This window comes from Nansenia antarctica, assembly GCF_963989245.1.
Source record: "Nansenia antarctica genome assembly, chromosome: 6".
Lineage (NCBI taxonomy): Eukaryota > Metazoa > Chordata > Actinopteri > Argentiniformes > Microstomatidae > Nansenia > Nansenia antarctica.
In genome coordinates, this window is record NC_137676.1 from 66,981,757 (window position 1) to 67,002,545 (window position 20,789).

The 20,789-nt window shown below is 46.8% G+C and overlaps 3 protein-coding genes across 3 annotated transcripts; 2 read left to right on the plus strand and 1 right to left on the minus strand.

The window, feature by feature from the left end:
• Positions 1-400: 400 nt before the first annotated feature.
• On the minus strand, positions 401-6,985 carry serping1 (serpin peptidase inhibitor, clade G (C1 inhibitor), member 1). Its single transcript, XM_080535265.1, has 10 exons — positions 6,847-6,985; positions 6,323-6,370; positions 5,758-6,046; positions 4,859-5,179; positions 4,508-4,723; positions 4,063-4,206; positions 2,820-3,026; positions 2,156-2,295; positions 1,596-1,818; positions 401-1,008 (listed from the first exon to the last, which is right to left on the minus strand). Exons 2-10 carry the CDS (start codon positions 6,368-6,370, stop codon positions 761-763), a joined length of 1,836 nt encoding a protein of 611 aa, XP_080391391.1. The 5' UTR covers positions 6,847-6,985; the 3' UTR covers positions 401-760.
• A 1,063-nt stretch (positions 6,986-8,048) lies between these two features.
• tmem134 (transmembrane protein 134) lies at positions 8,049-13,043 on the plus strand. Its single transcript, XM_080535078.1, has 8 exons — positions 8,049-8,218; positions 9,299-9,557; positions 10,453-10,517; positions 10,692-10,778; positions 11,142-11,218; positions 11,375-11,419; positions 11,683-11,736; positions 12,627-13,043. The coding sequence occupies exons 2-8, from the start codon at positions 9,342-9,344 to the stop codon at positions 12,707-12,709; spliced, it is 627 nt and encodes a 208-aa protein (XP_080391204.1). The 5' UTR covers positions 8,049-8,218; positions 9,299-9,341; the 3' UTR covers positions 12,710-13,043.
• A 318-nt stretch (positions 13,044-13,361) lies between these two features.
• Positions 13,362-20,683, plus strand: aip (aryl hydrocarbon receptor interacting protein). The gene is made up of 7 exons (XM_080533845.1): positions 13,362-13,470; positions 14,769-14,951; positions 15,566-15,754; positions 15,972-16,148; positions 16,916-17,057; positions 17,605-17,843; positions 18,718-20,683. The coding sequence occupies exons 1-7, from the start codon at positions 13,372-13,374 to the stop codon at positions 18,721-18,723; spliced, it is 1,035 nt and encodes a 344-aa protein (XP_080389971.1). The 5' UTR covers positions 13,362-13,371; the 3' UTR covers positions 18,724-20,683.
• The last annotated feature ends 106 nt before the right edge of the window (positions 20,684-20,789 follow it).

Below are 20,789 nucleotides of genomic sequence, written 5' to 3' on the forward strand. Positions count from 1 at the left end.
CGGTTTAGTAATCTGTTCCTCGGGTTGAGTAAATATGTTCCATTTTAATGCAAGGATCATAGTTCATGTAATTTGGGAATTAATATCTCTGTAAGGTTTACACTGAACAGACCCCGTAACCATTGACGACAAGAAAGAAAAGGATTCGGACCACATGAGTGGAGACAGAGTCTCTGGTTTTATTACCCAGGGATTTGTTTGTGTGTCTGCCCTCCTGACACATCCAGCAGAGCCACACACACGTGTGAGGACATGTTAGGAACTAACACCGAGAATGTCATCTTATTACCGTCGTCTTCTCTGCTCTCCCTAGATCTCACCCTAGCCCCCTCTCTCCCTCTCTCTCTCTCTCTGTCTCTCTCTCTCTGTCTCTCTCTCTCTCTGCCTGTCTCTTTCTTTCTCTCTCTCTCTCTCTCTCTCTCTCTCTCTCTGTGTGTCACTCTCTCTCTCTCTCTGTGTGTGTCACTCTCTCTCTCTCTCTGTGTGTCACTCTCTCTCTCTCTCTATCTCTTAGGAACTAACACTGAGAATGTCATCTTATTACCATCGTCTTCTCTGCTCTCGCCCTAGCTCCCCCTCTCTCTGTCTCTCTCTCCCCCCCTCCTCCCACTCCCTTCCCCACTCTCTCCCGCTCTCTCTCCCACCTAGCCCTTTCTCTACCTCTCGCTCTCTACTATACCTCTCTCCCTCTCTCTCCCCTGGCTCTCCCCCTATTCTCTCTCCCTCCCCCTCTCCCTCCCTCTCTCCCCACCTCCCTCCCTCAGGGCTCGGCGAAGCGGGCCAGGAAGAGGGGCGCGTTGGCCCGGTCGCTCCAGAGGACCAGGACGAAGGGCCGGAGGGCGGAGAAGGTGGAGAAGGAGCGGGAGAAGGCGAGGGAGGTGGCGGCGCCTGCCTCCACGCCGTGCTCCGTCAGGGACAGGAAGGCCCGGTGGCGCATGTCCGTCAGTGTCACAACCCCCTCCTGGGAGAGACCGCACAGGTTGGCCCCTTCAAACAGCCCCACCAGACCTGCCAGGATGGATTAAGGTATTCAATAGACAGACAGACAGACAGACAGACAGACAGACAGACAGACACAACACACACACACACACACACTCCCCCCCCAGGCGATCAGGCTCTTGAACAAGCCCACTGTAGCCAATTGACTATCTTCCTCTAGCTCACTCCTTGTACATGGACTACAGCCACCATAAGCTTAAGCCACCTTAACTGCTCTGAACTCGATTATCATTAGCGGCACCGCTAGTGCAACCTGTCTTGTCTTACCTGCCCTAATGCCACCTTATCTTGTACAATGCCTATTAATTTGTGTCTCTTATGTCCTGTACTACTGACACTTTCATCTTGAATTAGGCTTGATTGTATTATGCCCAATGACGATCCGAAAGAAAGAGCCTAAGGAGTTTACTCTGTTACACTTGTGTAACTTTGAAACACACAACTCCTCCCTTCATATACACACATCACCTACATGTTCTTTCTCACACACACACACACACACACACACACACACACACACAAAACACACACACACACACATACACACACACACACACACACACACACACACACACACACACACACATACACACCTAGTTTCACCAGCAGAGGGTGCATGTCTGTGTGAACGTCCAGTGTGATTTTAGGGAGGGTGACCTCAGTGGGCTGGGGGGCCACCTTCTTCATCTGCTCCACCATTTGACGCACCGTGGTGTCCGTCATCTTTCCCTCCACCAATTGGAGGTCAGAGGGCTTGGCTGAGGGCGGGAGCAGGATGAACAGACTACTGTCACCTGAGAGAGGGAGCATCGCGACCTAGAGACAGCAGACAGAGAGACGGTGTTACTGTGTGTGTGTGTGTGTGTGTGTGTGTGTGTGTGTGTGTGTGTGTGTGTGTTGGCATATGCATATGTGTATGTGTATGTGCGTGAACGTGCATGCACGCAAATACACACGCACACACACTCATACTCATCTATGCATGCACATACGTGTGTGTGTGTGTGTGTCTCCGCATGCATCTGTGTGTGTGTGTGTGTGTGCGTGCATGTTTGTGCGTGTGTGCATGCATCTAGTGTGTGTGTGTGTGTGTGTATGTGTGTGTGTGTGTGTGTGTGTGTGCATGTATGTGTGTGTGTAATCAGTTACTTACCTGTGCCTTCAGATAAGGGACATACTCCACAGCCAACGGGTACTTGGTGCTGTAGAGGACGGGCACCTTGACGATGTCACCTGTCAGCTTGGTGAACACTGCGTTTCTGGCTTTGCCTTCAAACTTCACCTTCCACTCTCCTGGAACACACACACACATACACACACACACACACAGTGTATAGGGGCCTGGTTTACCTGTCAACCTCAGCAGCGCGTGTGTTTAATTGATGTGCCCATGTTAACAGGTTAAATGAAGCAGCATACAGCGTGTGTGAGGCGCTTCTCTAGAGATTTGGACTCTCGCCTATTTTTTCCACGCACACGCACTGCTGAGGTACAGCTTTCCAGTGTGAACCAAGCTTAATATGGAATATATCGTTATTTATTAGTTAAATAGATCGAGAACTCTTGCTCACCAAGATGTTATCCAAAAATGTTAACAGATAGTTATCAAGGACACGTTTTCTGTTTTCTTTTTTCTTTTTTTTTGTCACACAACAGACACACACACACACACACACACACACTCACACACACACACACACACACACACACACACACACACACAGACTCTCTCTCTCTCTCTCTCTCTCTCTCTCTCTCTCTCTCACACACACACAGGCTCTCTCTCACACACACACACACACACACACGACACCTACCTTTGAAATAGACAGCGTTGAGCAGTATCAGTTGGGTGTGGGAGGGGACAGAGTCGACCAGCTGTTTGATGTTCCCATTGGTCTGTTCTGACACCCAACTGTTGATCTGCCTCACGTTCTCCTCACTGCTATTGGTCAGTCTGACTGGCTCTGCATCGTACAACTGCAGTGATTGGTTGGTGAAGGACTCACTTAACCTCATATCAACTGGTGGGATTGGAGGAGAGAGGGAGGGAGAGGGAAAGATTTGTTGATGACAACAACAAAAACATGATTGCTCTTGTAAGGAATTAGATGATTGATTTTCACAGTACAAACTGCAATTAGGACCGTTCGATATCTGTTAACTTGCTCTTAAATCTCGTTCTCGTCCATTACTCGTTACACAGTTTGTCCTGCGCTGAGATCAATGTGCCGGTTGACAGTAACAGCTGGAGGTAGCCTGGCTAATACAACATACTATTCTGCTGTCTGGCCCCTGGGCAGTCAGGTTAGGGGTACTCATATAGTTATGACCACTAGAGAGCACACTCCCCTAAATGAACAGGGATTGTATTGGGAGTGCCATGGAGAGAACTTTAAATAGGAAAGATAGCAGGTGATTCTCTAGGGCAGGGGTGTCCAATCCTCCTCCTGGAGATCTACCTGCAGGTTGTTACTCCAACCCTAAGCCCCAAAGTGAACCCCCCCCCAGCACAGTTGGTTCAGCTCAACAGGATCTTGTTAGCTGGTAGACTATGGAACGGCTTGCCGTGGCAGAGAGTGTGGATATCTTTAAAAGAAAGCTTAAAACACACCTTTTTAGTCTGGCTTTTATCTACTGTTGTATCTCAACTTGCACTTTTACTCTTATTTCTTGTCTCCTATTTTTTATTTTTTTATTATTGTGTTGTATTTTATCTATTTCTTATCTCATATTTCTTGTTTTATTGTGTTGTATTTATTCATTTTCATGTTCTTTTGTGTTTGAACTCACTTTTTTTAAACATACTATTGTTTTTATGTTCAGCACTTGGAGTTGCATTCAATGTATGACGTAGTATATAAATAAAGTTTGATTTATTGATTGAACTCGCTAAAGGCTTATTTTGATAGGTTTCGCAAGAAAAAAGCCTGGATTTTCCTTTAGCAACGTTGATGGAATACCCCCCAGGTGTGTTAAGTTAGGGTGAGTGTGAAAACCTGCAGAAGGAGGGTTGGGGCATCTAATGGAGGATCTGACAGCCTATCAGGTGGGGGCTACCTGGGTTGTAGTAAATTCTGGAGGCGATCTGCAAGGTCTCATTAAGTCTCTGCTTCAGTTTCTTCATCTCTGAGTGAACGCAGAAGAAGTCGTGAGACAGACAGAGAGCCGACTCCAACTCCCTCCTTGTCTCACCACGAGCACCTGAGAGAGGGAGGGAGGGAGGAGGAGGGAGGAAGGGAGGGAGGGTGGAGGAGGGAAAGAGAGAGGGAGGAAGGGAAGGAAGGAGAGGATAATGGAAAAGGAAGAACAGACATTATTTTCATGAAATTGACCATTTCTTCAATCTGTTTCAAAATAAAGCCGCACGCACGCACGCACACACACACACGCACGCACACACACACACACACACACACACACACACACACACACACACACACACACACACACACACACACACACACACACATATCCCCCCCCACCTGTCTCTCATCTGTCTTACCTAGCAACAGGTGTGTGAGCACCATGCTGATGCTGACCGGAGAGTAGAGCAGGTTTTTGGAGACGTGTGATTGGCTGAGCTGGGTGTAGAGCTTGATGGAGAACTCTGTCAGGGACTCCTCCAACATGGCCGCCCAGGAGCGGCTGTTCTCGTCCGGACACGCCTCCCACGGGGTCATGAACTCAGCACAGGAGTGGGGGGCGTCGGTTGGGGCCACTGACAGAGAAACGGAATGGAAACGAGATGTCTACCTCAAATCTAAACCCGATTCCAATTATAAGTATATCATATATATATATCATATATAAGTATCTAAGTATATAATATGTTACAGAGTGAACCTCAACTTACCTTCCACTGTCAGTTGGATGGAGTTGAACTTCTCCCCTTTCTCGTTCTCACAGTGGTACGTGCCGGCGTCCTCCGGTGTGGGACGGTGCAGGATGATGGTCTGGTCCGTGTCATAGGGGTCGGAGTAGAGCCACTCTGCTCTCCCACCGGGGCTCCAGGGGTCGGCCGTATAGCCGGTCTCCACAGGGCTCAAGAGCCTCCTCTCTCCTCCCGTCTCCTTGAACCACAGGGCGTAGGTGGTGGCCTGGGGGGTGGAGGGCCGCTCGCACGCGAGGGCCAGGCTGGTGCCGGCGAAGACCTTCAGGGCGTAGCTGGAGGACGCTGGAGGGACGGAGAGAGAAAGAGCGGAACGAAAGAAAGAAAGACACGTGATGATGTTTTACACTTCTACACAAAAAGGGTTCTTCATTTGTCCCTGTAGGGGAACCCTTTGAAGGACCCATTTTGGTGCCATGTACCATTGAACCGTTTGAGCTCCATGTACGACCCTTTTGGGTTCCGTTTAGAATTCTCTGTGGAAAGGGTTCAACATGGAACCCAAAAGTAAAGAAAGGGTTCCACTCCGGGGGCGAATGAAGATCGCCTGTTTGAAACGAGACAGGCCGCCATTGCCAACCGATACCATCCCTCACTCCATCCCATGCATAACAATGAGCCCGTCCTCTGATTTCTACCCCCACCAGCCTCCCCTGGTCAGGGTGTGATTTAAAGGTATATTTGCAGACCTCCACCACATCCCTGGCGGTTTAACTAAGAGAAAGGAGGAGAGGAAGAGAGACAAATACAAGGAGAAGAGAAGAGAAAGAGACAGGGAGAGAAGACAGGAGAGGAGGAGGAGGAATAGAGAAAAGTAGAGACGGGACGAGACGAGACGAGACGGAGGAGAGACAGTTCCCCACCATCGACATCGACAGTGTAGTTCTTCCTCCACTCCATGTTGCTTTGGACGACGACACACTCATAGGTCCCCTGGTGGTCGGTGGAGAGGGAGGAGATGGTCAGATGGAAGCCGTCCTGGCTGACCAGGGGTGACCCCGGGGTCGAGGGGTCGGGGTCAGAGGCCACCGGGTTGCCGTTGTGTGTCCAGCTGACCTTGGCCCCGCTGAAGCTGTTCCTGTTGGGGAGACACGGGACCACCAGCCTGGTACCAGGCACGGCCCGGAGGGTTGAACAGGAGGACGGGGAGAGCTGGGTGGACACAGACAGACAGACAGACAGACAGACAGACGGACAGGCAGGTAGACACAGACAGACAGGCAGGTAGACACAGACAGACAGACAGGTAGGTAGGCAGACAGACAGGCAAGTAGGTAGATACAGACAGACAGACAGACAGACAGACAGACAGACGGGCACCAGAATGACAAGACACAGATTATATGTTATATGTTGTTATGTCAGTTGTTGTGAAGCCAAAGGCAAATGTCTGCATGTTGGAATGTAATTCCTAAAAGACGTGTTTACCTCAAAAATGAGCAGAACGAAGAGACTCAGTAGAACTGACTGTCTCATCTGAGAGAGAGAGAGAGAGAGAGAGAGAGAGAGAGAGAGAGAGAGAGAGAGAAGAGAGAGAGAGAGAGAGAGAGAGAGAGAGGAGAGAGAGGGAGATGTCTCATGACCACATCCAGATTGGTCATTCACCTCAACCCTCTCTGTCTGCCCAACATCATTGCAATGACTGCATCATTGGGCTTGTTGTAATGCATGAAACGGAATAAGGAATGGTATCTACACACGTGTTTGATACCATTCCCTACTCCGGTCCTTGCATTACAGTGACCCCGTCCTCCGATTTCTACCTCCCCCAGCCTCCCCTGCTACACTGTCACAGTAATTTTCATGACATCACAACAGCCAACCGCAGACAACACACAATGTTATCAGAAATATGACTATTATTGTAACCACAACGTCCAAACAACAGTCCCCCTTAAAATATCAACTTGATGGTTGACTCATCACTACACATTCCAAAAAGGTGTACTCACAATGCAAGAACTTTACTTTACTTGTGAAACTGTAGATCCGATGGTGGTAGGCCTATATATTCTATACTGGGAATAGAAAGGTCACGGTATGGTCCCACTGCGTGTGTCAGTCCATCTGACCAGGTCTGTCTGTCTGCCTTATCTAACCAAACCAATGATTAATCTGTGGTTGTTGTTTTAGAGGTTGCGTGTGTTTGCGCTGTGTAAACTGGTGAGGTTTACAAAAAATCACATGGGCGCACATCTGGCAAAACACCATGATACACCGTCTGGTCTACTACTATGGAAGCAGTAGACTTAATTCAAATGCTAATGCAATATGAGATTGCAATTGCATGTTCCACTTTTGCATGCATTCTTTCAGACAATATTCAAATTCAAATGCAATTCTAATGATTTGCAAAAGTGGAACATGCAATTGCAATCTCATATTGCATTAGCATTTGAATTAAGTCTACTATATGCTTCCATATTCTTCTCTCCTGGCTTTTCTTTTCGTTTTTTTTGTACAGTTTGGTATTCTCATTCATGTGATTGATTATCACCAATATCTAGGCCTACAGATTGGGAAGGTTTTTAAGTGAATGATCAAATGGTACAATGTACTCATTGTTTTGCTCAAAAAGATGTCTAAAATCTTAGGGAAATGTATCCCATGAAAAGGATAATTCACGTATTCACATATATTCAAGATTCAAGATTCAAGATTGCTTTATTGTCTGTCACAGAGTGACAGAAATTCTCCTTTGACAGGCTTTGTGCAGTTCATGAATACGTTATCCACATTAAAAACACACATAGGTCACATACATACAATAAAAACAGACAGATATAACAGTGTTTATAAAATGTAGTGCCTATTTAAAAAGTCTAGTCATTTAAAAATAATAGTAAGAAAAAAAAGTATTATGATTTAAAAAGCTAAGATGCTAAAATGTTGTGGTTTAAAAGAAAAACAGTGTGCTTCCTATTTTAAAAATGTTCAGGGCGGTGGTTGCAGAGGGAATGAATGAATTTTTATATGTGTTTTCCCGTTTTTTTTGTGACACATATTCACATATATAGGATGTATTTATTGTTATTATTGCATCCTTCACAGTTGCCCGAATCGACATTGCAATGCAGGGATCGACAGTCCCTCCTGTCACCATCATTGGGGCGTAATCAGTCATGTGCAATCGAGTACCGGATGCGGAGTAAAACTAAAAGCCTAAAAAGTTTGGGAAAGTTTTTCGCAGTCGGAATGCAGCAGGATTATAAAGAAAATACTTCAACCCCCAAGGCTTGAACTAAATACTGTAATCATGTGAAAAGGCATAGAAACGTGAAGTTGAAGTTGAAATTACCCCGGAAAAAACAACACAACAAGAGAGTAAGTTTAATATCCGTTATGTGCGCTAACCGAACATAAATAGCACACAATGCAGACCGTAACGAAAGTGCTAACTAACTAAAAAGATATGTCCTTTTAAACGGTTTATTATAACATGTTAGTTTATTATAACATGTTAGTTTATTATAACATCTTAGTTTATTATAACATGTTAGTTTATTATAACATCGTAGTTTATTATAACATCTTAGTTTATTACGAAAGTGCTAACTAACTAAAAAATCAGTCCTTTTAAACGGTTTTACGATCACCCAGTAACACTGTTACTAAGAGTAAGGTAGAGGGACTTCAAGAACATTACGTTTTCTTATATTAATGTGGCTCAATGTTCCCGATCCAACCTTTCTTCCTGATGGTCTATTGATCTTTTCAACCGGATCTGATGCTTGTTTGCGCGTCCAACAACAACAGCAAAGCAACTTTCCATTTCTGAAGCCATTTCTTTAGGATAGAGCATCAATCTAAAAGAAAATCATGTCATGATAGCTATTTCATCGTTTGTTTTGTTTGTTTTGGTTTGGTTGGATGTTTTAAGCAGTAAACATGAAACACCATTATAGGAGCCTATTACTACTGTTGGATGTTGTCCCCTTTGTTCCAAACTGCACCATGGCTGCATGAACACAGTCGTGAATCATTAGCTTAAAGGTTGTATTCTGCCAACTATTACATGTGATTCACAATATGTTGCACTACCATAACATATGCAAGTCTAGAGCAAGTTGTCTTTCGCACAACACCATCTTCTTGTAGTCACTCACTGACCCATGCTAGTTATATTGTTATTATGGTCAATGTCATGTTTATTGTTGTAGGTCTGTCGTCTCCCAAAGGTCTGCAGAAACGAAGGAGGTTAGGTACACACCCGAGACGTCGGCTTCTATTTGCTTCTTAGTAGTCAAGATTGATATCAAGCTCTAGTGGTTTGGCTGGGCCTTTTTCAAGGACGGGAGGGTCACTAGGCAATGCACATTTTCAACCGGCAAGATGTTTTCCCTACGTGATAGTAGGGAGTCAATATTCAATTGATGATTGATTGATTTGTTTGTTTTGTTGCAGTGTACGTCGGTCACCACGGCGACAAGGTCTGAGAGGTAACGTTATGGCGACGCAGTTCAGCATCGATGACGCGTTTGCGCTGGAGGGAGAGGAGGAAGGGGTCGTGCCTGATGGAGAGAACGAGGGATGGAAGGGTAAAGAGAAAGACCGGGAGGGAGGAGAGATGACGTTCGGCACCCTGTCGTTCTCCAAGCCTCAGACTCACCCCCCCACTGCTGCTGTTGCTGGCTCCCCAGACCACAGCAGCCTGAAGTACCAGGTGATACACACACACAAGCAAACACGCAAGCATGCACACATGCAAACACACACACACGCACACACACACACACACACACATATGCAAGCATACTAGTGCTGTCCCAAACGACTATTTTTCTAACGATTAATCTAGCGATTATTTTATCGATTATTCGATTAGTCTAACGACTAATTTATCGATGAGTCTAACGACTAATTTATCGATGAGTCTAACGATAATTTTGGTACTGTAAAAACAAACAAAAAAAAAAAAACTTTTTTGTCTCCACCTCACTGCTATGTTTAGCCAACTTGAATGCCAACATGGCCATTTAGAAGTCTGTCCATCACCACAACACATAGCTAGCTAACGTTACTCTCGCTGCTATGTTATGATTAGCTAAATTGATGCTAACGTAGCATGCGAGCTACGAGCTAGATAACGTACAGTAGGTGCTCGCACCACAATGACAATAGGCTACCGTAGCTAGCCAGCTACATAGCTAACGTTACTAACACCAGAAGACAAGACATACGAACTGTGGTGAGCTACATTGCTTGTGTAACATTAGCTAGTAGCTATCCATTTTCACTCATACACTTAATTGTCTCGCCTGGTAAAATAAAGCTAAAAAATAAAAATAAAAAATAAAAAAAGTTTTTTTTATTTGCGACTAACCGACGCATATTACGCTAACCGACGTATTGACGTAGTCGGTGACGTCGACGACGTCGAATAATCGTAACAGCCCTAAAGCATACACATGCATACATACACACACACATATGCAAGCACACACACACACACACACACGCAAGCATACACACACACATGCAAGCGCACACACATACATGCAAACACACACACATTTACAAATGAGTATGCGTGTCTTGATTCTCCCTCCCTCCCTCAGAATCTAGAGAATGAAGACGTCCTGGGCAGCGTCAACTCGTCCTTCAACAACTTCTTCAAGATCAGGTCAGTCTACACCGTCACGCCGCTGACTCTACAGTAGTGGGTAGCGTTGGTAACCAGATGACAGTGGTACCCTGATGTGTAAGGATGTCCCATAGTTTACCATTGTTGTCGTGAGATGAATCCAGATGTATGATGTTGGATGTGTGTGTGTGTGTGTGTGTCCTCCTCCCACAGCGATCCGGCCACCTTGTCTTACTGCAGCTCTCAGTGGTCGTTCAGCACCTTGAGCTCTGTCACCCATCTCTCTGCACACTGCTGCGGGTAATGAACACATGCGCTCGCGCACACGTATAACACGCGCACACACACTCGCTCATTCACTCATTCACTCACTCACTCACTCACTCTCTCTCTCTCTCTCTCTCTCTCTCTGTCTCTCTCTCTCTATACACACACTCACACAATCAGTCACGCTCACACACACACACACTCTCTCTCTCTCTCTCTCTCTCTCTCTCTCTCTCACACACACACACACACACACACACACACACACACACACAGACACGTACACTCACAAAATCATCCAGATGTTTTCTCCCTGTTTTCTCCAGTGACTAACACAAGTGTTCCTCTGTGTTGTTGTTGTCCCTCCTCCACCTCTTCCTCCTCCCTCCTGCTCAGATGGACGTCTCACCCACTAGTGAAGAAGAACAGACGAGTGGTTCTGGCTTCTTTCCTGCTCCTCGTCACTGGAGTTGGTAAAAGACAACTACATCTCCCATAATGCACACGTACATACAACCTGTAGTAGTTTCCATGTTAGAACCGGTTCACCATCCCAGTGTTTGTTTATTGCAGTGAACATTGACCCTGAGTTGCCAGTCTTGTGACGTCTTGTGTTCTTCCTTCCCCAGCTCTCATTTTCACAGGTATTGTCATACAGCTGAACCCACATGCAGGTAAACAAGACTCCACATGATTCAGACTCTGCGTGTGTGTGCGCGTGCGTGTGTGTGTGTGTGTGTGCGTGTGTGTATGCGCGTGTGTGTTCCGCTATTTATGTTCTTATCCCTTGAGGGAATTTCTCTCTGACCCATTTTCTACCAAGCACTGGCACCACGACACATTACACACCTGTACTGCACTGTTGTGGGGAATAACCTACTTATCCGTGTTCCCTGGGGGTTCTGACCCGCTGACCTTTGACCTCTTGTCTCCACAGGGGTCTCTAGTGCCATCTTCTTTGTCCCAGGATTCCTCCTCTTCATTCCTGGGGGTATGACTCACTCTGCCTTAACTCATTTAGTGACGAGGGTGAATAAAGTCACCCAAATTGTCAACTTTCGAGAGTGCCACGGGTGACTCAATTCACCAAAAGTGCATTAATTACTGATGCTTAATTTTATGGCCAATTGTTGCTAGGTAAACACCACGTAAAACACTTGGAGTGTTCTGGAATTCTTTGGCAAAAGCTGCCAGATAGATCTGATCCTGTGTAGCAAAAAAGAATCCGGATCATTCTGATCCAGGTGAAAAGTTTTGAAACACTGAACCCTGAACATGACCGTTATGTCCAATGTGCTCGTTGGTGGAAGACCAACTGGCCGAACAAAGACTAAATGTCTCTCACACTGTCGTTGTTGATACTGTTTGCATCGATGGCATTTGGATATTTTTGCTCTAAAACTTGCGTCAAGATCTCAAGATAGGCCCACTGGCTGGTTATGTAAATCTTCATCCCAGCGGAGGCTGGTGGAGCTAAAAATCAGGCTCATTGTGATGCATGGAATGGAATGAGAAATGGTATCAAACATGTGTTACCTCCACCAGCCTCCACTGAATGGGTGATAATGGACATAGAACACCGTTTTCACCCCAAAGAATGTAAGAGTGGTGCTGTGCCGGCCACTATGTAAACATTACGGCTAAGGCAAATTAAACTATATATTTAGTAATGATTGAGTAACTATGTTTGATCACCAACACATCGCGTTTGTACATGTTTAAACGAGAACATTTATATATATAAAAAAATAAAAATATTTGAAGGTAATTGTTTGAACATTTTTTGTATACAATCTCAGAAGTGATGTATGTATATTCAATATCAAGAATGTTAATCGATTGACAGCACTAGTATTGACATTGTCTCTCCCCCTCCCTCAGTGTACCATGTGATCTACATCAGCTGTGCTGTCCGAGGGAGGCGGGGCTTCAAGTTCTTCTACCTTCCCTACTTTGAGAAATGACCTTTTGCTCCCCCTATGACCTTTGACCCTTGGCACTACACCCTCCTTTTTTATCACCAATACCATGAGTTATACTTCTGCCAAATATGTAACAAAAAAGACATTGTTCCATGGATGTTTTTTGTTTTTTTAACCTTGAGTTTTTACCATTTCTTAATACTGACCACTATTACTTACACTACCACTATTGTGCCATGCTGTGCAGCTTCAAGCAGAAACTTCCTAATTTGTGGGAAAGAAGGACTTTGATTGGCTCTGCCTGTGTAATGTCATGTGAATTAATTATGATGACTGTGAAACTACAATAAACCTGTTTTTGTTTTTTGTATATTTTACTTTTAAAATGTCTCCCGTGGTCAGTTTATCAACAATATTATCCAGGACATGGAGTATAAAATATCACTGTTTAGTTATGGAATACATTTTTTATATTAAAGCAAGAAAGGGGGAGGGGGTCAGAGTCGCGCTTCCGATTCTACTCGAACTATCCCGAAGGCAGGGTTGCCAGATGGGGCGGGTTACCGCCGAATGGGATACTTTTGATCACTCTGGGCCGGAAAAAAAAGCATTTGGGCGGGTTTTAGACTGTGGCTAGGCTGGAAATTGACAATCCCATCTGGCAACCCTGTCTAGCGCTTGCCTGACAGACACTGGGAGCAAGGATGGAGGAACTTGCTGCCAAGCTACTCGAAGAAGGGATCCAAAAGAAAGTCATTAGTCCCGGTAAAGGAGAGCTAGCAACGTTTCCCGATGGCACCAAGGTAAATTCGTTGTTAATAGTATTGTATGGCTGCGTTGGATTCACATCTAAGATTATATACAGTTCAAATTAATTTAACCATCGCAGTTAGCTTTGGCTAACGTTAGGTTAGCTGTCATTTTTGTAACATTTCCTAGATTTATCATGTTTACACAGTGTGTTTATGCTCTTGCATTTACTGTCTTAAACGCAGTCCTAACTGCGTTGTTTTGAACAGTGGTTGTCAAGCAACAAAGCTTTATTTAAGTTAAATTAGGATTTTCCTTCTTCAACATTTGATGGTTGTCCAGAGTAGGCGGTGCTTTTACGGGAGGGACATGTTTTTATTCCTGATGATTGGTTGGAAAGGCTTTTTCCTCTCTCCTATTGGTTGATGCATATGTCCGTTAGCACTTTAGGATTGGCCCCACCTACCACCCTCTTGCATTGGTTGAAATAGATATATATATTTCTTTTTCTGGCGTTATAATTGGACAGTATTGCATGATTGACGGTATTCCTATTAAATCAGCATGAATGTACGATTAATTTGTAGCTTCCTCCGGAGTCGACTCCTATCCGCTAACGTTTCAAGCGATGATAAAATGACTGAATCAATCTATTGTTTGAAAACGAGGTTTTTCTTTGGCTGATGACGAGCATTAATAACATAGCTATCAAGGCGTATTCTTATAGGTTCTTAGAGAAACTGTAAACAGGCCTACTGTCTTATCATGAAAACTAATCTGTAAGCCTTTCGCACAGCAAAAGCACAACCAGTTGAATTCAGGACACACACATTCTCTCTCTCTCACTCTCTCTCTCTCTCTCTCTCTCTCTCTCTCTCTCTCTCTGTCTCTCTCTCTCTCTCTCACTCACACACACTCTCATTCTCTCTCTCTCTCTCTCTCTCACTCACACACACTCTCATTCTCTCTCTCTCTCTCACTCTCTCTCTCTCTCTCACTCACACATACTCTCATTCTCTCTCTCTCTCTCTCTCTCTCTCTCTCATTCACACACACACACACACTCACATACACACGTGTTATCAGAGATGATCTATCCTCTCTCCAGTGGCCTATTCTACGTAGGGTGATTAACTCTGATCCAGGTTTAAATCAGATCCGGGCGCTAATTTCAGCTTGCGTTCGGTTCCATCAATGTGGCTCAAATAATTAGCTGCTTGGTTGCTATGCAACCAATCCTTCTGAGCATCCTCCACACGCACACACACACACACCCTGACCCTCACACACCCTGTTTGGCATAACACCCCCTCTAACCTGTGTGTGTGTGTGTGTGTGTGTGTGTGTTCAGGTGGTGTTCCACTACCGCTCCAGCCTGTGTGACGGCACGGTGCTGGACGACTCCAGGACGATGGGGGGCCACAGCAAGCCCATGGAGCTCATCCTGGGCAAGAAGTTCAAGCTGGCGGTGTGGGAGACCGTGGTCACCACCATGAGGGAGGGAGAGATCGCTGACTTCACCTGCGACGTCAGGGTAGGTAGCACCCGACTTGCATGATTGTTTGAAACCTGACGAAAATTGAGAAATGAACAGTTTTTTTTTTTTCTTCTCAAGGTTTCTTCTCATCTTCGACACACACACACGCAGACAGACAGACACACACACACACACACACACACACACATACATGCAGACAGACACACACACTCACACAGGGTTCGGGAGTCGTTGAGGAATTTATGGTGGTTTATCTGATGGGGTATTTGTTGTTTAATGTTTGCATAGCCATTAGAATCCATCTACACACTTGACTTCACCATCAAAGCCCATCAAGTATAATAAACCAACAGTGAATGTTGAATGATACTCTCATTTGAATTGAATGTGTATTCATCCAGGGAGACACACTGGGACCAAGGTCTCTTCTGCTGGTGTGCCCTGTTTACAATACAAACATGTTTACAAAACCACACCTTAAAAACACTCTTTCTCCCCCCCCCCTCCCTCTACCTCCCTTCTCTCTCTCTCTACCCCCTCCCTCCTTTCCCCCCCCTCCCTCTTCCTCCCTTCTCTCTCTCTACCCCCTCCCTCCTCCCCCCCCCCCTTCCCCTTCCTCCCTCTCTCCTCCACCCATCCCTCCCCCCCAGCACACGTCCCTGTACCCCCTGGTGTCCCAGTCCCTGAGGAACATCAGTGCGGGTAAAGACCCCCTGGAGGGCCAGAGGCACTGCTGTGGCATCGCCCAGATCCACTCCCACCACTCCCTGGGCCACCCGGACCTGGACACCCTGCAGGCCAGCCCACAGCCCCTGGTCTTCACCCTGGAGATGCTGCAGGTAGGGGGGGAGTAGGGAGGGAGGTGAGGGGGGGGGGGGGGGGTGGTAGGTCTACGTCTGTCTCTCTCCTCTGTAGTAGTAGGGGTTAGAACTATTAATCCTGTGTATCTCTCCTCCAGGTTCTGGTTCTAACCGTGTGTATCTCAGGTTCTGGTTCTAAGCGTGTGTCTCCCCTCCAGGTTCTGGTTCTAACCGTGTGTGTCTCTCTCCTCTCCAGGTTCTGGTCCCTGGCTCGTTCAGACTGGACATCTGGGCGATGACGGACGAGGAGAAGCTGGAGGTGGTGCCCAAGATCCACGCCGAGGGCAACGCCCTGTACAAGAGAGGAGAGGTGAAGGAGGCGGCCGAGAAGTACCACAACAGCATCGCCTGTCTCAAGAACCTGCAGATGAAGGTAACAAGCGATGTCTATTTGTCTATATGCAGGGGTGCAAACTGGTGATGGCCCAAAAAGGTGACACTTAAAAAAAAAAAAGACAATTATCAATGAGCGGATAACATTTTTGTTGATGGGGGTGGGGGGGTAGCACTAGCGGTGGTCTCAGCAGCGGCCCTATCCTTAACACCCGCATAATTATGTTGAAAACAGGTTGCTTACTGTGACTGTGTCCTCCATACTGTCTAGAATTGTACCTAGCTGCATGAAGCTAAAAGTTATTTCAACAGCAGCGGAGTTTAGCAGACAGCAAGATTAGTTAGAATCCCCCCCCATCCCAAATATTTATTTTTGCAGATCTACACGTGGATTCATGTGGATGACCTATTTTGAAGTAAAAACTAGCTAATTTAGCAGAAAGGTGACAAGTTTGCACCCCTGTATATGTCTGTGTCTGTACCCGTGTCCAGGATTTCTCAAGCTGACGTCTTCTAGTCATCTAGTTTTGCGGAGTGATGGAGGAGAGATTGGCAGTGGAATTGAAAGTGAAAGATGAAATCCATGATGGCACTTTTCTTGTCCTCCCTCCTCACACACTCATGTCTTCCCCCCCCCTCCTTAATCTTTTGTTATTCAACTAAGAGTGTGAAAGGGGACTGTATCCTTTGTCTCATCAGACGTATGTAAAAAGTAAGACAAAAACACAGTCAGTAAAAAAAAAAAATCACAGCTGAGTGATTTCAGTGTTGTAACCCCGCCCCCCTTTCTTCCTGTCGTCCAATCAGGAGCGGCCGGGTGACGAGTGCTGGTTCAAGCTGGATCACATGATCACGCCGCTGCTGTTGAACTACTGCCAGTGTCAGCTGATGCAGGGACAGTACTATGAGGTGCTGGACCACTGCACCTCTCTGCTCTTCAAATACGAAGGTGAGGCCAGACACACACACACACACACACACACACACACACACACACACACACACACACACACACACACACCCCTGCTCTTCAAATAAGGTGAAGCTGGATACAGAGCTTAGATAGGGATTGTTTCATCTGTACACACACACAAACACACACACACACACACACACACACACACACACACACACACACACACACACACACACACATTTTGATTTGACATGGCAATAGCCATGCAAGGAAAACATGTCATGTGAAAACATGTTGTGATTAAGTCATTGACCAACAACAACAACAAGCATATTGTCTATTTTACCAATTGAAGGTGAAAGAACTGAAAACAATGCATTGTGCAAGAGTGAAGGAGTGAAGGAGTGAAGTTATAACACGATAATCACGTTCACTAAACATTTGTTTTCCTTCCATCTCCGTCTCTCTCTCTCTCTCTCTCTCTCTCTCTCTCTCTCTCTCTCTCTCTCTCTCTCTCTCTCTCTCTCTCTCTCTCCCTCCTTCCTCCCCTCTTACCCCACCCCCCCTCCCTCCCCTCCAGACAACGTGAAGGCCTACTTCAAGCGAGCCAAGGCCCACGCGGCTGTGTGGAACGAGGCCGAGGCCAGGGCGGACTTCGCCAAGGCCGTGCAGCTGGACCCGTCCCTGGGCCCGTCGGTGGCCAAGGAGCTGAGGGCCCTGGAGGAGCGGATCAGAATCAAGGAGAAGGAGGAGAAGGGCCGCTACAAGAGTCTGTTCACCAACAACGCCCCCCCCCAGGCCCCCGCCACAGCCACCACGGTCAGTCCTGTTACTACCTCCCACCCAGGCCCCTGCCAATGCCACCACGGTTAGTCCTGTTACTACCTCCCACCCAGGCCCCTGCCAATGCCACCACGGTTAGTCCTGTTACTACCCCCCACCCAGGCCCCTGCCAATGCCACCACGGTTAGTCCTGTTACTACCCCCCACCCAGGCCCCTGCCAATGCCACCACGGTTAGTCCTGTTACTACCTCCCACCCAGGCCCCTGCCAATGCCACCACGGTCAGTCCTGTTACTACCCCCCACCCAGGCCCCCGCCACAGCCACCACGGTTAGTCCTGTTACTACCTCCCACCCAGGCCCCTGCCAATGCCACCACGGTTAGTCCTGTTACTACCTCCCACCCAGGCCCCTGCCAATGCCACCACGGTTAGTCCTGTTACTACCCCCCACCCAGGCCCCTGCCAATGCCACCACGGTTAGTCCTGTTACTACCCCCCAACTCCCCCCCCAGGCCCCTGCCAATGCCACCACGGTTAGTCCTGTTACTACCTCCCACCCAGGCCCCTGCCAATGCCACCACGGTTAGTCCTGTTACTACCTCCCACCCAGGCCCCTGCCAATGCCACCACGGTTAGTCCTGTTACTACCTCCCACCCAGGCCCCTGCCAATGCCACCACGGTTAGTCCTGTTACTACCCCCCACCCAGGCCCCTGCCAATGCCACCATTCTTAGTCCTGTTACTACCCCCCAACCCCCCCCAGGCCCCTCTTACTGTCCCCCCCAGGCCCCCGACCACAGCCACTACTGTCAGTCCGTAAACGTGAGGAGATGCAGTCTAACTTAACTTGGTCAAAACGTATAAAATGTCCGTTGTTAAAAATGTCATACGCTGTTTTCTTCCTTTCAGGGTTAAAACTAGACGATGTGACTTTCTATGAAAAACAAGAGAAGATTGTGGACACATTGCTGACACACGTGTAGTTTTATCCACACACCAAAGCCATACCCACTTTCCCTGAAAAGCCTTTCTCTCGCGCACACACACACACACACCACTGATACCTCAGCAAAAGAAAAAACATTATTTTCATAACACACATCATCTTTTCAATTCACTGTCTTAGAATGACTTCACACACACTTTCAAACACACGCACAAGCACACACACACACACACACACACACACACACACACACTGCACAAGCACAGGAATGAGCGTCAACCCCCTCACCCCTGGCTGGCCGGACTGACGAGCCGATTCTTCTCAGAGACAATCATCATCCAGCAGCATGATACGTTATTATATGTCTGTATGTATGTATGGACACCAGTGTAGTACCCACCACTTACCCTACACACACACACACCAGGGGAGGCTGGTGGAGGGAGACGTCGGAGGACGGGCTCATTGTAACGCACGGGACGGAATAAGGAATGGTATCAAAAACGCACGGCCGTTCCGCACGTTACAATAAGCCCGTCCTCCGATGTCTACCTCCGCCAGCCTCCCCCGACCCACACAACCACGGCCCTCGTTCATGTCCTCCATTCTACGTGCTATATATCTACAGTCGCTATATTATTACTCCCTGCGTGTATGATCTATATTATCACTGTTATTATTATTGTTATTGTTATTATTATTATTACTGTATTACATTTCATTTCTAAAACTGTGTTTATTGTCATTATATTTTGATCTCTTAATCTGTTATGTTCTGATGCGTATGCCCTGAAACACTTCTTCCCTTCTTCACCAGCCTTGTTGTTGAGTGGAGGGCTGGGGGGTATTCCATCAACGTCACTAAAGGAAAATCCAGGCTTATTTTTTATATGTCTCGTGAGACTTTCTAAATATTAGATTTTTGATATTAGATTTTTTTTTGTAAATCTCACAGGGTTTATCAAAATGAGCCTGGATTGTCCTTTAGCGACATTGATGAAATACCCCCCTGCTCTGTGTGGAAAGCAGTAAAGAGTTGGGTGTGTTGACACTTGTTGGATGACTCGTCGTGGGGATGGCAGCCACGACGCGGCCCAGTCCCATTTCTGCCCCTAGTGCCTCGTCTTTAATGTACGCAAATCCGGATGGGGGGGGGGGGGTGGAGGTAGAAACCAGAGGACAGGCTCATTGTAATGCGTGGGACGGGACGAGGAATGGCATCTTAACACTCCCTTCCACAACAATGAGCCCCGTCCTCCGATTTCTACCTCCGCCAGCCTCCCCTGGTGTGGATAAGACAGGATTAGGATAGGTGACAGCAACACCGTGTAGCCTGTTGGAGCAGCCGCCATGTTGCTTGTCACTTGTCCGGTCCCTTAGGGAACAAGGGTCTCTAGGGAATGAGATGTAGTTCAGGGGCTCACTAGACGCAGGTGACGAGGACAAGAGAAGAAGCCTCTTCTTACACAGGACCCATATCTGTAGGTTTCCACCAAAAGAGGCTGGTGGAGGTAGAAATCAGGGGGGATGCATTGTAACGCAATGAGGAATGGTAGCTCGCCCTCAGATGTCCATCTCCACCGGCCTCCCCTGGTTTGCATACCACGGCCCAGTTGTTCCAAACTTCTAATCTGGATCAGAAGGATCCAGATTATTTTTTGGTATCCAGGATCAGATCTGAGTCGTGTAGTGGAAATCAGCCAGATAGATCTGATCCAGGATAGCAAAAAAATGGCCTATGGAGCGAGGCTTGCTCTGGGGCTTCTATGATACGTCAACGCCAGGCCGTTCCTGTACTCTCCTCGGGGGTGATTCCATTAATGTCTCAAAAAAAAATCTAGGCTTATTTTTTGATAAGCCTGGATTTTTCCGTTAGCGGCGTTGATGGAATACTCCCCTGGTCGTCTCTTGCTGTTGAGTTGTTACGGAGAAGCCAAATAAAGAAGTGTTGAGGGTCAGGTGTGTTGTGTTGTTTTTACTTGCAGATTTCACAAACAGATTTTACACACAAAGAAATCACACCGTAGTTGTTGTT

Coding starts and splice junctions, on each gene's coding strand:
- serping1 (XM_080535265.1), bottom strand. CDS start 6,370: ATGAGACAGTCAGTTCTACTGAGTCTCTTCGTTCTGCTCATTTTTGAG. Junction 4,724..4,858: donor CATCCAACTGACAGTGGAAG/GTAAGTTGAGGT, acceptor TTTCTCTGTCAG/TGGCCCCAACCGACGCCCCC. Junction 1,009..1,595: donor CCCTCTGCTGGTGAAACTAG/GTGTGTATGTGT, acceptor CCATCCTGGCAG/GTCTGGTGGGGCTGTTTGAA.
- tmem134 (XM_080535078.1), top strand. CDS start 9,342: ATGGCGACGCAGTTCAGCATCGATGACGCGTTTGCGCTGGAGGGAGAG. Junction 9,558..10,452: donor ACAGCAGCCTGAAGTACCAG/GTGATACACACA, acceptor TCCCTCCCTCAG/AATCTAGAGAATGAAGACGT. Junction 11,420..11,682: donor ACAGCTGAACCCACATGCAG/GTAAACAAGACT, acceptor TTGTCTCCACAG/GGGTCTCTAGTGCCATCTTC.
- aip (XM_080533845.1), top strand. CDS start 13,372: ATGGAGGAACTTGCTGCCAAGCTACTCGAAGAAGGGATCCAAAAGAAA. Junction 13,471..14,768: donor CGTTTCCCGATGGCACCAAG/GTAAATTCGTTG, acceptor GTGTGTGTTCAG/GTGGTGTTCCACTACCGCTC. Junction 16,149..16,915: donor TCAAGAACCTGCAGATGAAG/GTAACAAGCGAT, acceptor TCGTCCAATCAG/GAGCGGCCGGGTGACGAGTG.